The following is a 14032-nucleotide window of genomic DNA, read 5'->3' on the forward strand; positions in this document are numbered from 1 at the left end:
ATTCTAGCATCAACATTGCTCATTGCTCTGCAGGACTAACTGGGTTAAACTGCCAACAGACAAAAGAAGCGAAAAAGAAGTTTGCTCCATGACCTGCTTGAGGACAACAACAAAAAAAGCCTTGTGTACAGAAGGGGGATATGGGGAACAGATGCATCAGTATTTCCCAGTAGGCTTGATCAAGCACTTTTCACTGATTCACCAGCATTCCCTCCTAGTGGAGTAACACTGCAGCGTCACTAACTTCTTCCTGCCCACATGACGTTTCCAAGACATGACCCAATAAAAGCAAACACAGATCACAGGTAGCACCTTCTTTACAAGGCCTGAAAATAGCTGCAAGTGTTCTCTTAGGATATCTGTGGAGAGCAACATCTTTACGCTGATCAAACCATTAGCAATTAGCGCTGTTTTGGGCTGAAACGTGAGCTTGTTCTGCTTGTCTTTGTCTTTGTTTTTTGTAAACAATGGAGGCCATTGTCTGAAACAAATCATTCCAGAACAGAGTCATATGGGCAACGGAGCCGTATTTGAGTAATATGTTGAAACATCTACTGGCTTGCACTACCCAATGAAACTGCCTCATAAAAAAAAAGAAAAAAAGAGAAACAATTCAATCCCTGAATTATTACACAACCGCCTCAAACCGTGCAACACTGTGTTGCCATGTCAGTGGGGTTAGCTGTTAATAAAAGCAGCAAGGATATAAATGTGATGTCTCTAATTTCCTTTAATTTTCCTTGGAGGGGGGGGGGGGTTCATCCACATTCCAGTAGGTTTACATAGCATTCCTCCTCCAACGTCCGAATATTACTGCAGTCTAAACAACATTTTTTCATTCTCCCCACAAATGGAAACATGGCCTCCCTGCGGGCTCTCTAGATTACGCACCTTAAAGTTATTGCAGCACAACGGCGAGTGCAGCCCTGTGCATAATAACCACTTAAGCGCAAAGGCATCTGTTTCCATGCCCCTATAAAGCTAAGTGGGTCAAACACTGTTAATCCTAATGGCGACACAGCAAACTTTACTATGAGATCATGAGCTCTGGCCCGCTGCTTTGAAGATCTGACACTGCTCCTTGGCTTTGATGGCTATGTTGCTGCGAGTCTTATTATATGATGTATTTATTAGGGCTGTCAAGCCACTTAAACAATGAATCGCAATTAATGGCTTCGTTTTGTGCAGCTGATCGAGGTTAATCGCATGCGGCAGTTCACTTTGTTAAAGTGAGTGGACAGAATAAGCTTTCAGTAATTCATTCCTACGCAACTGCAGCCTATTGTTCTCGTTCATACACCTTATGGAGGGGAACTGGAGCTGCTGTTGTTTGTTGGTTTCGTTCTCTTTGCTTTATCTATACAGAAGGTCTGTCCAGCGTAGTCTGCTGAAAAAGCTTTCAAATCCATCAAAAGGCCTCAAATCCAAATCAAACGACAGAGCTACAGTCAAGCAGCTGGGCTTCTTATAAACAGGGAAAACTAGGAAAAACGTGCTAAAATCATTTCAGCAGGTTAGCACGCTATTAACACATTAACTTTGACGGAAAACTCAAACCTTGCAACTCCATTTTCAACACTCTTTACACCATTTGAAAATGCTGACTGCTATTTATGTTGTGTGAGCATTTTCGGACGAATGGACGAATACAACTGTTCCGAAATCATGTGGAATGTAATATTGCTGCAGAACTTTAATGTACATAAAACCAAGGGAAATATTATTTTGAGATGTTTCTGGCAAATCTGTAGTTCGTTTCATTAGAAATAATATTATCAGCCTGGGAAATTTAGTAAAAAGTAGAAAGTTTGTAATTGACATCAGAAATGAACATTAACATCAGAAATTCAGGGCATTTCTTGAATGCATAGAGTGTAAAAGCCTCTGATGAGTCGATCCCATTTATGAAAGACATCTGACCTTCTTGTAGAAAATCAATGCCTCAAATTTGACTATATTTGAATATTTAGCGACAAACAGCAGATATTTGAATGTTTTCCTTCATTTTACATCATCTAACTTTTTTTGTGGTTAGCATTTTTTCAAATTCTAAAACATCCAGTCTTAAACGGAAAAAAGATTCCCAGACCTTCAGTGTGGTCTCACACTTTCAGACCTCACCGTATGTTAAGCAAGGCTCTGAAGAGCTTTAATTCCATTTGGTGAAAGAAGGATGCCGTGTTTTATGTTTGGGGTTGGGGTTTTGCCGTAATAACAACTGGCTCCTTGTAATTAGACCTTAAAGGGGAGTCGAGGGAGGACGGGGGGGGGGCACTAGTTGCCCAGAGTGGAGCAGTAAAGTAGTCCAGCAAAGCCCCTCGAACAGCATCACACTGAGTCTGTCTCACTCCACTGAGTCGGGGGGTCAGGCCAAGAATTCCCCAGGTCACTGCAGATTTGTACACCTGCTCGCATGCCTATTGAATTATTGACCTGGTAACATAAAAAAATGTGCCTTGCAGATCTAGAGGAAGCTCTTGCTGAAAGTCAAAAGAACCATTTTTTTCCCCTGACGTTCATTTACCTCACCCTGGAGATCAAGTTAATTACTCTGTCATGTTGGAATGATAAAAAATCAAGCTAATACACGGAGACAAAAGAGCAAACAAGGCAGTGAGTACAGCATGACCCAGTTGTAACCTGCACCGATATCTCTGCTGCAGCCTTCTAGGTCTCGATAAGCATTCACACGTTTAGAAAGTCAGAGCTCGCGTTAAAGACTTTCTTAATACCCACTTGGTAATTGAGTGCCCGAGGCATGACCCCGCCAAAGTGGTACAGCACTTGTGTACAGTATTATCATGGCAAATTCTGTTTCTCACTCGTCACACTTGGGAGGATGTATGGCGAGGATCTATACTTCTGCAATTAGCACTTACCGATGTCAGGGAAACGGCACCATCAGTTGGGACATAAATAACCTCCAAATGCGCAACTGAAATCTGCTCTATATCAAATGCCACTTAGCATGCAGACAATAGGCATTTGTGTGAATTTGGATGTGAAGGCACAACATGGCTTACTGTGAAATATGATGACACCATATAACCAAATTAAAGCCATTTGTCATGAAACACTAGATCTCAGAGAGACGCGCAATGCAAATGTGTGTTCCCTAAGCCCCAGGGGAGAAAACAGCAAGAGCGAAAAAACCTAGACGACAAAACGGATTCTTTTCTTTTTTTTTGGCCTCCCTGTGGTTAACAGACAACCAGCATCTCAGAAGGCTGATTAATATAGAACTTAGCAGCTCAGTATACTGCTAAACAGTGCTGATCAAATTAAATCACTCATTATTTTCCAAATATAACACTGTATCAATTAATATTTTCAAGACTATTAAAATAATATTCCTGATTATGCTCAAGAATATCATAGCTTGTTTCTATTGGACAGTTTTGTCCTGTTTATTTACATCTACACCAGACAGAGTCTTGCACAGTGCAGTACATTTAAGCTAGGGGTGAACCGATTATTGCCAATAATCAGATTATTTTCAGATAATAGGGATATGAAACTTCCTTCTTTGCATGTGTTGTTACTTATGCAAATTTAGGCGCAACGTTTTGAGCCTTTTTGAGCTCCATTTTTCTTGCAATGTCACTGACTACTACACCTCATCGAGAGCTATTTAAGCTACTGTTACAATATTTGCAACCTATACTACCTCAGTAATTTTCATCATGCTCTGCTATTAGTTTAATGTCGGGAGTAAGAGCTGCACTGTTGTAAATTTTCACACTACAAACATCAAATGAATATATAAAATATCAGATATCAAACTAATAATCAGTATCAGGAAAACCTTATCAGTCAACCCCCTATTTGAAACTGTTCCTTAAAAACCATCTGAATTAAAGAAAAGAAAAGAAGGTATTTTCACGATACACAATATTTATCACAATATTTTGACATACAGACAGAATTGCTATTCTAATATTGCCCCCTATTGAGAACAGTGATTTAGATTTCATCTAAATAAAACAGCACTAATTACACTCTCTGTAATGAAATGTGCAGTTGGTCAGTGCCCTTTAAACACAGACGATACCCATATAATATTGTCATATTGGCCATTCCTAATCTGAAGCATTCAGCAAATTTTGCCTATCAATAATGCTAATTCTGAAAATCAATAAATACCATTGTATGACCTTGATATTAGTACACCAGTATAGGCAATGTATGCCCAGAACTAGGGTTATCAGGATACCAGTTGGATGTTAAAGTGTAGTTTCACAGTACTTCATACCAAAACACTGAAAACAGTGGTGAATCACTCTTTAGAGCTTAATCTGGGTCTCAGAAACTGGCTCCGAATGTTAACTGGATTAAATGCAGAACAAATGGTTCTACATCTCTACATATTCTGACAAGGAAAAAGTCATTAGACTTGTAACACAATAACAGAATCTTCAAAAAGCATCTTCCACAACACATTTAAATCCTCTAATGTTTCCTTCCGTTATCATGGGCCTACATAAAGTCATTGCTTTTCCAATAGAACCCTTTTTTAAGAGTGTGCAACTTATATACCAACAATAGCTTGTTTTTATTGGGAACTGAAGGTACTGAAAGCAAGAACTTGTTTGCAAAACTTACTAACATCACTGAACAAGTACTGAGCTCTCATTACTGCACAGCTCTACCCAGCAGCACTCCCTCAGCGTCAGCCAGGCAAGCCAGTTTTTACTTTCGACTGCGACCAGGTGATCTAGCCAAGCAATATCAGCCACTTGTGTGTCACATTCTCCAGCTTAGGTGAAGCGCAAGAACCTCAAGTTAAAGAAAAGAATGTTACCTTCCGGGAGAGAGAAAAATAAAAAAAGAAAGAGAGAGACTGATGAGCTCATTTGAACTATAAATATGTCCCAGGCATTCAAAACACAAACATGGACTTCTGCCAGGCAGAAAAGACGGGTTTGGATTTCTGCCACAAATGCACCTCCGCAATAGTCCCGGGCTCAAAGGCCTAGCTGTGTTTTTTTTTTCCTTCTGTTGCTCCAATAACAGCAGGGAAAGAAGTAACTAATTAGACATTACCACTGTTCCCTAGATCCACTCCAATGCAACAGCGCATAGACAATATGGAGATTGTATGCAAATGCATGGCCACTATCAATCCACGCGCTGCGTCTGCCTGTGCGCAGCGCTGCAGGTTACATGCAGCTATGCAAACTATGGCGAGATAGAGAAAGCGTTTGGCGCTTGCTGGAATCTGATATGGAACCTATTTATAATACGCAAACCCCCATTTAGTTCTGCCCTTATGTCACATAAGCGCTATTCAAGACTATTGCCAATGTCGACGCAGCTCTCGCTCCTGCCAAAGCGCTGATATTACGAGCAACCGAGCAACAAAGCTGCAGAACAACTGGGTCCAATTAAATACGAGAGAGAGAGAGAGAGAGAGAGAGAGAGAGAGAGAAAGAAAGAGGGAAAAAAAGCCCACTGTGGGAGCGGCCGAAAACATTTTTCTTGCTAAATCAGATATATTCTCTCTAATGAATAATCACAAACACACACACAGAAAAACCCTTAGAAAAACAGCAACAAAAACCGCAGCTCAACTCTCTCGTAGAGATCCAATCCAGAGAGATGAAAGGGAAGATGAGGTAAAATAATTAGAGCAGCAAGATAACTCCGCTAGAGGAATATCAACAGTGCTCAAGGAATCGTGTTTGCGAAGGCCTGCGAGAGCAGATACAGTCAGTTAGCTCCACAAAGTAGAATCAGCACGTCTGAACGAGAGTGTAATGTTGCCCTCTCTAGGCTCAAGGCCTAAGTGTTAAATTCTATAGGCCGAGTGCCAGAGAGGGGGGGGGGGGGGGGGAGAGCGAGAGCGAGAGAGAGAGAGAGAGACAACACTGCGGGCCCTTGCGCTGTTACAGCCACCACTGCTATCCTCCTAATGAATGACTAACTCCAGCCAGAGGGGAAATTACATCACCTGGGTGTAGAAACAAAAAAGCATCTGGAAACACAGTGCCCTGCTTTTATCCCAGCAATCATTGCTATTTACTGCTCGCATACACACACACACACACTAAACATTAGCACATTGGCTGTCATTTTGGGTGAAAGCCGATTATCGGCCCTATTCTTGCGAGCACTCATTGCAGGAATGTGGTTTTGGCTAAAAACAAAAACGATGTCTTCCAAATGCTCGAGGGGGGAGTATCTTAAAAGTGTTGCTGTGTATCATTTATTATAAGAACAAGACGTCCCAGCGTGACCAAAAAAAAAACAAAAAACAAAAAAACATTAAAAAATATATATAAAATGACAGCCCCATGTTCTCCCACACTGACTTTATGGAGACGCAGTGCTGGGTGCAAATGCAAATGTAATTTAATTGGACAATCTGCTGAGTGCACCGAGCCCGGCAGAGGCGGAGGCGCTGTGCGGCTCACGTTACTGCAGGTGGTTGGGGTTGGGTTGACACTCAATCTCATTGTTATTTAAATGTTGCATGTCTCATTTAGCAACTACATAAAGGACACGCAGTACAAAAGACCGATGTGTATCCCTCTCGGGTCTTGGTCCAGGACTGGAGCGCAGGCGGACTAGGCAAAACGCGACTAAACACGTCTATTCCACCTAAAAATAGGCGGCCGGCAGCTGCTGACAGATAAAAATCTCTTTCCCCTGCGCTGTGAAGTAGGCTAACAGCCTGAAAAAGTCGAGAGCATTGTCCTTGGGCCTTGTAATCCTATATCGCTCTCTCTCGCTCTCTCTCTCTCTGTCTTTCTCGCTCTCTCTTTTTTTTGCTCTGTCTTTCTGTCCGTGTCCAGATCAGCAATCGGAAGCGCGTAATAAATTTGAAAAGCAAATAATTGCCATTGCTCTTGAGCAGGGGGTGGGAGAGTGGGAGGTGAGGAGGGGGGGTGCCAAGGTTGCTGGAAGGGGAGGAGAAGAGGGGAGGGGAAGAGGGGGGGGGTCTTGTATCAAATTGGAAAGAGGACAGGGGTCTGATCAAGTGAACAAACAGAGCGTTAAGTCCTAATGTCCCCCCACCCCTCAATTCCACCTCATTCTGTTGTGTCAACAGCTCGGCGCGCTTTTGATACCCAATACTATCGCTACTATTGACAGTGCCCAAAAAAACACCAGCCCTCCCCACCGTGCCTTCAGCCCACATTTCAATATCCTCGATTGGATTCACATGCGAGGCTTCCGCACACTGTTTCAAACCTGTTGCTTATTATGAACGGAACATTTGATACCCAAATCCTCGGGAGAGGGGAGGAAAAGTACAATAAAAAAAAGTTCAACACTGACTTTTTGTCTCCTGCCTCTCTGATTACACTGGCAGAGCAAGACAAAACAGGTACAGACCATGTAAGCCAGCAGCTGGTTGGACAGAAAATAAAAAAGCATGTATTGCAACACAATTGGGGAGAGGGGAGGGAGGCAGGGGGAGGAGATGAAGGAGAAAACTAAACACGGTCAGTATGTGGAGGGTTAAATCCCCATGACAAATGGACATTTATTCCCCTCGTTTTCTACAGATCGCTTAGATATGCACAGCCCGTGTTGGCGTCTGCGACACAGCACTAAGGCTGCAGCACTTCTGACACAATAACCTTCATAAATGTCACCCGATGCCTTTAAGGCAGCGCAGCCTCGATCAGATCAGCTTTGCCATTATTCATCGATTCGTCCTAAAAAGCGTTTGTTCGACTGCGGTAATAACAACAGCAATAACAGCAGCGCTAACGTCGCGCGCATAACAGTAGCGGGTGATTTATATACACACACACACACACACACACACACACACACTGCATGTTATGCTCGTGTTAACGTTTACATATGATCCGCTTTTTCTTTTTTCTTCCCAGAACGAGTTAAAAATGCTCGTCCTTTGCTTACTGTTGTGTTTCCCCCGCTCGGGCATGTGCAGCGCTGCCAGTACTGTATATTAGCTCACCCTGAGCCTCTCTAGCCTTTCGTAATTTCCGCACTGTTGTAGCTATATGACACGGCGCTGTGCCAAAAACAGACCACACTGGCACAACTTTAACAAAACCACAACCTTCAAAGTTGCTAATGTTCATATTCTGTGTGTGTGGAGGAGCAGAGTGAGGGGGGGGGGGGCGGCTAAACACACACATAACGAGGGACATTCATATGTGGGTCTCACCACAGAGAGCCAGGCGTTATTTATCAGAGCAGATAGGATCTTAGTTTAGAAATATCTGTCCGAAATGACAAAAATGAGAGGAAATCGCCTCATGTAGAGCCGTTTCTTCAGCGCAAGCAGCGAACAGAAAGCGGAATAGACATGAAAAAGCCAGCTACACACACACACACACACACACACACTCTCTCTCTCTCGTATACACCGCACACACATAGAGGTCGTGTTTCATCGATTAGCAAGTGTGGAAAGAGTATCAAACGCGTTACGAAGCAGGAAACGAGAGAAGCAGAGAGCACAATAAAGGTGTGATTACCTCGCCGTGAGTGACAGTCCGTCCCTGGGGAGTGTCTTCAGGGAGAAAATAAAGTTTGGAGCTGGATAAAAGTTGCTTGCTCGTCCTTTCCTCCCACAGCAGCTGGAGCTCCGCTATGCACACCGGGTCCCCGGGTTTACACCTCACGAAGAAAAAGTCGCCGAGCGATAAAATCCTCGCTTTGCCTTCAAGGTTAAACCTGAACGCCTTGTAGAAAATGTACGGTCCGTGCAGACCACAAGGCGAGCCTACCCACTGCGGGAGGAGAGAAAACACAAACAAGTCATTAATTTTCCACATTTCCATTTTTAAAATCCCCAATTCAACTCGTCCAAACACGAACGCACAGAAGACTACAATAACCATCATCTCCAACCGCCGCGAAAACACGAGCAGCGAGACATAAACAGAGCACCACCATTCAGCACTGATAACACAATAATGAGTAATAAAATGTTAACTTTTCAGCTCGAGTTGCCCACATCGCTTCAGCAGCACCCAGCTAAGGCTGTGTGCGCTATAAACACATCTGTCATCGCTTTATATGAAGGAAAAGCAGGTATAATCGCGGCAGATGATGATAATACCGTGAGTGAGTTGGGCTCCATCTCGACGCTCTGAATTGATTAAACTCAACATTCACTCCAAACTTGTTGGCTTGAATGGATCGCTGCGCGGTCCTGAAAGGGCGAAATATCTGCGCCGCCGGCAGCTCGCAGGCTCCCAATATGAGATCGACGCCGAGCAAACTCGAGGGACATAAAATGTGCGGAATGGAGATCCAATATTTTTTCACACGTCGCCGTTTCGTTTCTCGCCCTTTCGGCGACGCTCCGTGCCCGAAACGATCATATTAAATTCTAAACACGGTGCGGACGAGCGAGTCCGCCCGAGTAACAAGGACACCGATGTCGATTCATAAATGTTACGGACGTTTTAACACTGAGCACTGCGCTTCGCCAGGCTCGTATAAACGGCAGTAAATGATTATAGCGGGTGATGATTTTTTTAAAGTCGTATTTGTGGCGACAATATCGTAATATGTACAAATATGTGTGTATGCATCTGCGAGGACCTGTGTCGAGGACGTTGTATATGTGTGTGTGTAATAAAGAGAGCATTTCCTGCAGACCTGCAGAGATTCAGGGGCGCTCTTCTCCAATTTTATTTCATTTTCTCTTCTGTGTATATCTCTATTCTGCTTTTGTGGCGTATTGTAACTGAGATTTCTCTTTCGCGATGATCGCACGACCCGCCGCACAGCGCAGATCGGTCGGATTTCGAACAACAGCAAAAAAAAAAAAAAAAAAAAAAAGATATTAAGAAACACTGCATCCAGAAAGCTCTCGATCTGTGCTGTTATTAATGAGCAGTGAACGCTGCCGCTTCTTCTCTGAATCGCTGCCATTAGGGGGATTGATAATGATCATACGACCAGTGTCGAACAGGTTCTCCCAACGAAATGACATAACGAGCACGACCGTCCTTTAAAACCAACAGACTGCCTGCATTTTTCTTAATGACAATATTTAATCAGAACACCAGCCCGTAATGGAGCCGTGTCGTATCTGCTGTCTAATACAGGCTGCATAATGACTTCATTTACAGTGGACTGGTGTTTATTTATTTATTTATTTATAATAAAAAAAAAATCAATCAATAATTAAAAAAAAGACAATAAGTAAATAAATAAAAATACAAAGCCATGCAGTTTCAGGAGGAACCTCGAAATAGGGCTGTTGCTATTTGTCGGGCATTCAAACAGCGAGGACATAAAGGTATAGCTCTCTGTTATGTCGGCGAGCAGTTAATCAATAATTGAGAGATGGAGAGATTTAGGATGCGTTTTTAAAAGTAGTGTCGATGTTAATGGGGTATTTCCTCCGAAATTTCGAAGAAATTCTTCGTCAGTGCCACGAAGAGGGGAAAAAAAAGTTGCAGCATATCAACTAGCCTATAGCCTAAATTACAGGATGTAGCGTTTACGTCAGCGTTTTGTGTGTGTGTGTGTGTGTTTGTGTGTGTGTGTCTTATGCAATGTTTTATCTCGAGTCACGAGGAGAACGGCTTGTAATTGTAGATTGGAGATGGCAGTCACAAGAAACTTGAGCCGATGGGGTTAACCATTGTGGGGAAGAAAAAGCAGGAGTTACATGGAGAGAAACTGAACTGAAGTCTGAAAGATTTTTTAGTCTTTCATATGCAAGCAGATCAGATCATGGGGGCTGGTCTTCAAAGCCGCTATAAAGCAAACCGAGAATGAGTTAGATAGAAGAACTGATGAAGCAGAATGTAAAATCCACTTTACACTACATATAGCTGGAGGAGAAGTTTCAGCCAGCTACACAGAAATGTGTTCGTAAAAATGACTGACTGCTGTAATTTAATTGGCAGTGTAGGCTGATGTAGGTAGCATGGTACCAGCAGAGTGTAATAACAATGTATATCAATCCTGATAGATTTTTTACAGAATAGTAAAAAACAGGATTGCCCTCTATATTAAAGGGCCTGTCACATGCAAAACTGAACTTCCCTTGCTTCCTTTTTCAAATTAAGGAGCACGGTGTGGTGTGAACACTGTAGCACAGCGCGTTTATGGAACATCAAACAGCTCATTTTTTTGTGATGTCACAAAGCCAAGTCATTTGCATGTATACACCTAATTGGCCTATAGTAGTATTGTAGCCCCACCCATCCAGTGTTTTCGTCCATAATACAGGACGGCTGGTCGGAGGTTGTTTCCATAGCAGTCCAAAACCAGATTTCAGTTCAAAAGCTTCAAAAGAGAGGTTCAAATAGCTTTAAGTAAAATTAATGTTTGGTCAAATAATTTTTTGAAATCTGTTCGGCTCATAAATGTGTCTATAAAAGTGTCAAAAGTGGACTTCCAGCGCAATACAAAAGTATAATGTAGGATATAGACTTTTCAAGTCTGGCAGCAATATAATAGCCTAAACAGTGTAACACGACACTTTACAATACCAGCTACGGCATAACGGCAGACCTTTGTGATTGGAGGAGGGCATGGCGCAGTCATGTCGAGCAATGATTAAGCTCCTTTATTTGAGACAGTGAGCGGTAAGAGCGAGAGCATTCAGCCGTGCCATCAATCATCCGGCGCAGACCTAAGGTTCTGTGCTGTCACATGCTGACACGAGGGGGGCGAGGAACGACCCTGCAGGGGCTTCGCTTCCTCTCAGGGCCCGACATGCTAAAGCATCTGGCACAATCTCACTGGAGATATTTTACTGGTGAAAATTTTGTCGAACGATTTTGTCATCGTTCTTCAGTCATCGGGTGGGATGCTGAGAGTGCATGTGCAGACAGTTTTACCAAATGTCTGAGGCCTTTGATAAGCCTGGTGCTCAAAGTCATATGTAAGGGAAAAGGGAAAGTGAAAAGAATGTGCTGTTGAATTATGGAGATGCAGCGCAAAACTGTCCTGATCTGTCCTGATCTGTGCTGAACTGTCCTGAACTGTGCTTTTAAGGTTCAATTATCAATCTGGGGGATTTCTGTGGTCCTCCATAGACTCCCTATAGATGGCAGATGTTAAATTTCATGTTTTATTCCAAGGAAGTCAAGCTGTTCAGGCTATTTCTGGCTTTACAAGCACTTCTAAATATTGTTCTCTCTCTCATCATTATAATAAATGAGCAGGACAACAACGTTAAGAATGATTTGCTTTACAGATTGTGCGCTTCAGTATCTGCCGTGCAGCATGGATTTCTCCAGCCCGGTGACAATATGAGTAGAGTAGATTGATAGCCTAATCCTTCTTTCGGAGCTGCAAGGCACATTTGCAGTTTGAGAGCTTGTGGGGGGAAAAATTGAATTCCTTCTGCCTGTGTGTGTGTGTGTGCATGGTGTGTCAATATGTTATTCTAGATGGATAAGTGCTCTCCAGGTTAACACTCCATTGATCCACATAGTATCTGTTCTTTTGGAGCAATGGAATATATAAAATAGTTGATTTCTATGCCAATCAAGCTTCAAATAGGCATCAAACAGCAAAGTGCATTACCATTCAGACTCCGCCAAACGCATTAGTATACTTCCTCACTTCTTTATCAGGTGCAATATAATTATACATTGTCCTCTCCGGTTTCACAGACTAGTTTGGAGTTGGAGTGAGAAAGCATTTAAAGAGATTGCTCCAGGCCATTCAAATGCTGCTCACCTAACCGTTAGTAATTCGCAGGGTGGGAGCGAAAAGCATGTCAGCAGTTTTTTTCCCCCCTCTCCTTTCTCCCCTTTGGAGATAACATATAAATTAATGACAATCACTGTGAGTTCCACACTGCCGCCAGTGGCAGGAATCAGGTACTGCGATCCCCCAAATTGCTCCAGTTCCACCTATGCAGATTGAGTAAAGCCAAAAGTTTGTGGACACCTGCTCATCCAGTGTTTTAACTGGGTTAAAATGAGTCTGCCCACCTCTGCTGCAGCAACAGCCTTCTGGACTCGATACATTGAATTCAGCAACCAGAATGTTAGTGAGGTCAGCTAACGGGGTTCCAATGCAGCGTAGAAAAGTATGGAATTTGATGTTAGTCATTTCCAGGTCTGAATCAGTATGGAATAATGCAAAAGGGATATTGAAATATTGGCCCTATTAAGTGTTCAAAAAATGAAAAATTGTGACTTTTACAAATAATTTGATCATATAAGCAAATTGTCATGAGTATGTTTTGCACACAGAATCTGGATGCTCTTGAGCCATTCCAAGATAAGACCAGGATTCAAAACAACAAGCTGGAAAAGTACAAAAAAAAGTCTGGGCAAGTATGGGATTTTGAAATGGACAATGTGTAGCAACCCTGAGGTACTCATGTTCAGTGATTAGTTCTGGATCACAAATGCCCCCCATTCCCATTCATCTTGAAGGTATGGATGGAGCTCCATCACTCCAGAGAACACAGCTCCACTGCATCACAACCCAATCCCGGGGAGGCCTAAACCTTTAGGCATTAGGCACGGTGACCTCAAGGTCAGGTGCAGCTGCTCCAGAGCATCCAATTGTACTGTCAGTGTGTTTCTATGGAGATTATAAAAGCTGTGTGTGTGTGTGTGTGCACATTTGAACACCTGTGTCAGCAGTGGGTGCACCTTAATTCACTAATAAGAAGGTGTGTTCACAAACGTTTGGACTCAGGGTGTATCTGTGAACATTTATTTGCTTGGTGATTAGTAGTCCTTTATTGCAGGTGAAGACCTAATAAACTGCAGGGGTCCGCTTACCGTTGCCTGACGGAAAATTCTCTTGAAAATATTTACCTTCTGTGTCTATATAAACGTTGGTTACATTTAGGTTTGACGACCGTGTGTCTGTGTGTGTGCTGATATTTAGCATCCACTGCAGATTAGAAGCTTTTATGTGTGCATGCCTCGATAATGTGAAATGAATAATGCCTATTTTCGGTCGCTCGCCCACAAACACAATTGGTTATAGAAATTGTGCCATCCACTGAGCAGTCTTCAGTTCTGGGCCAAAGAAGAAGGGAAAAAAAGGCAGAAAGGGCTGCCAGATCTGAGTAACAGATGAATATATGTTTAAAGCACATGTGTGGAGC

General features: G+C 42.8%; 1 protein-coding gene across 1 annotated transcript in view; it reads right to left on the reverse strand.

Annotated features, from left to right (window-relative positions):
- arid5b (AT-rich interaction domain 5B) overlaps nucleotides 1–9107 on the reverse strand; it is a 98848-nt gene extending 89741 nt beyond the window's left edge. Inside the window, exons 1-2 of the mRNA XM_072667477.1 lie at nucleotides 9047–9107; nucleotides 8460–8714 (exon numbers count right to left, since the gene is read on the reverse strand). Of these exons, the coding sequence (XP_072523578.1) occupies nucleotides 8460–8714; nucleotides 9047–9067 (276 nt within the window). The 5' untranslated portion in view covers nucleotides 9068–9107. The remainder of the gene's footprint in view (nucleotides 1–8459; nucleotides 8715–9046) is intronic.
- Between the last annotated feature and the right edge of the window lie 4925 nt (nucleotides 9108–14032).

Source organism: Salminus brasiliensis, chromosome 22 (genome assembly GCF_030463535.1).
Source record: "Salminus brasiliensis chromosome 22, fSalBra1.hap2, whole genome shotgun sequence".
Classification (NCBI taxonomy): domain Eukaryota; kingdom Metazoa; phylum Chordata; class Actinopteri; order Characiformes; family Bryconidae; genus Salminus; species Salminus brasiliensis.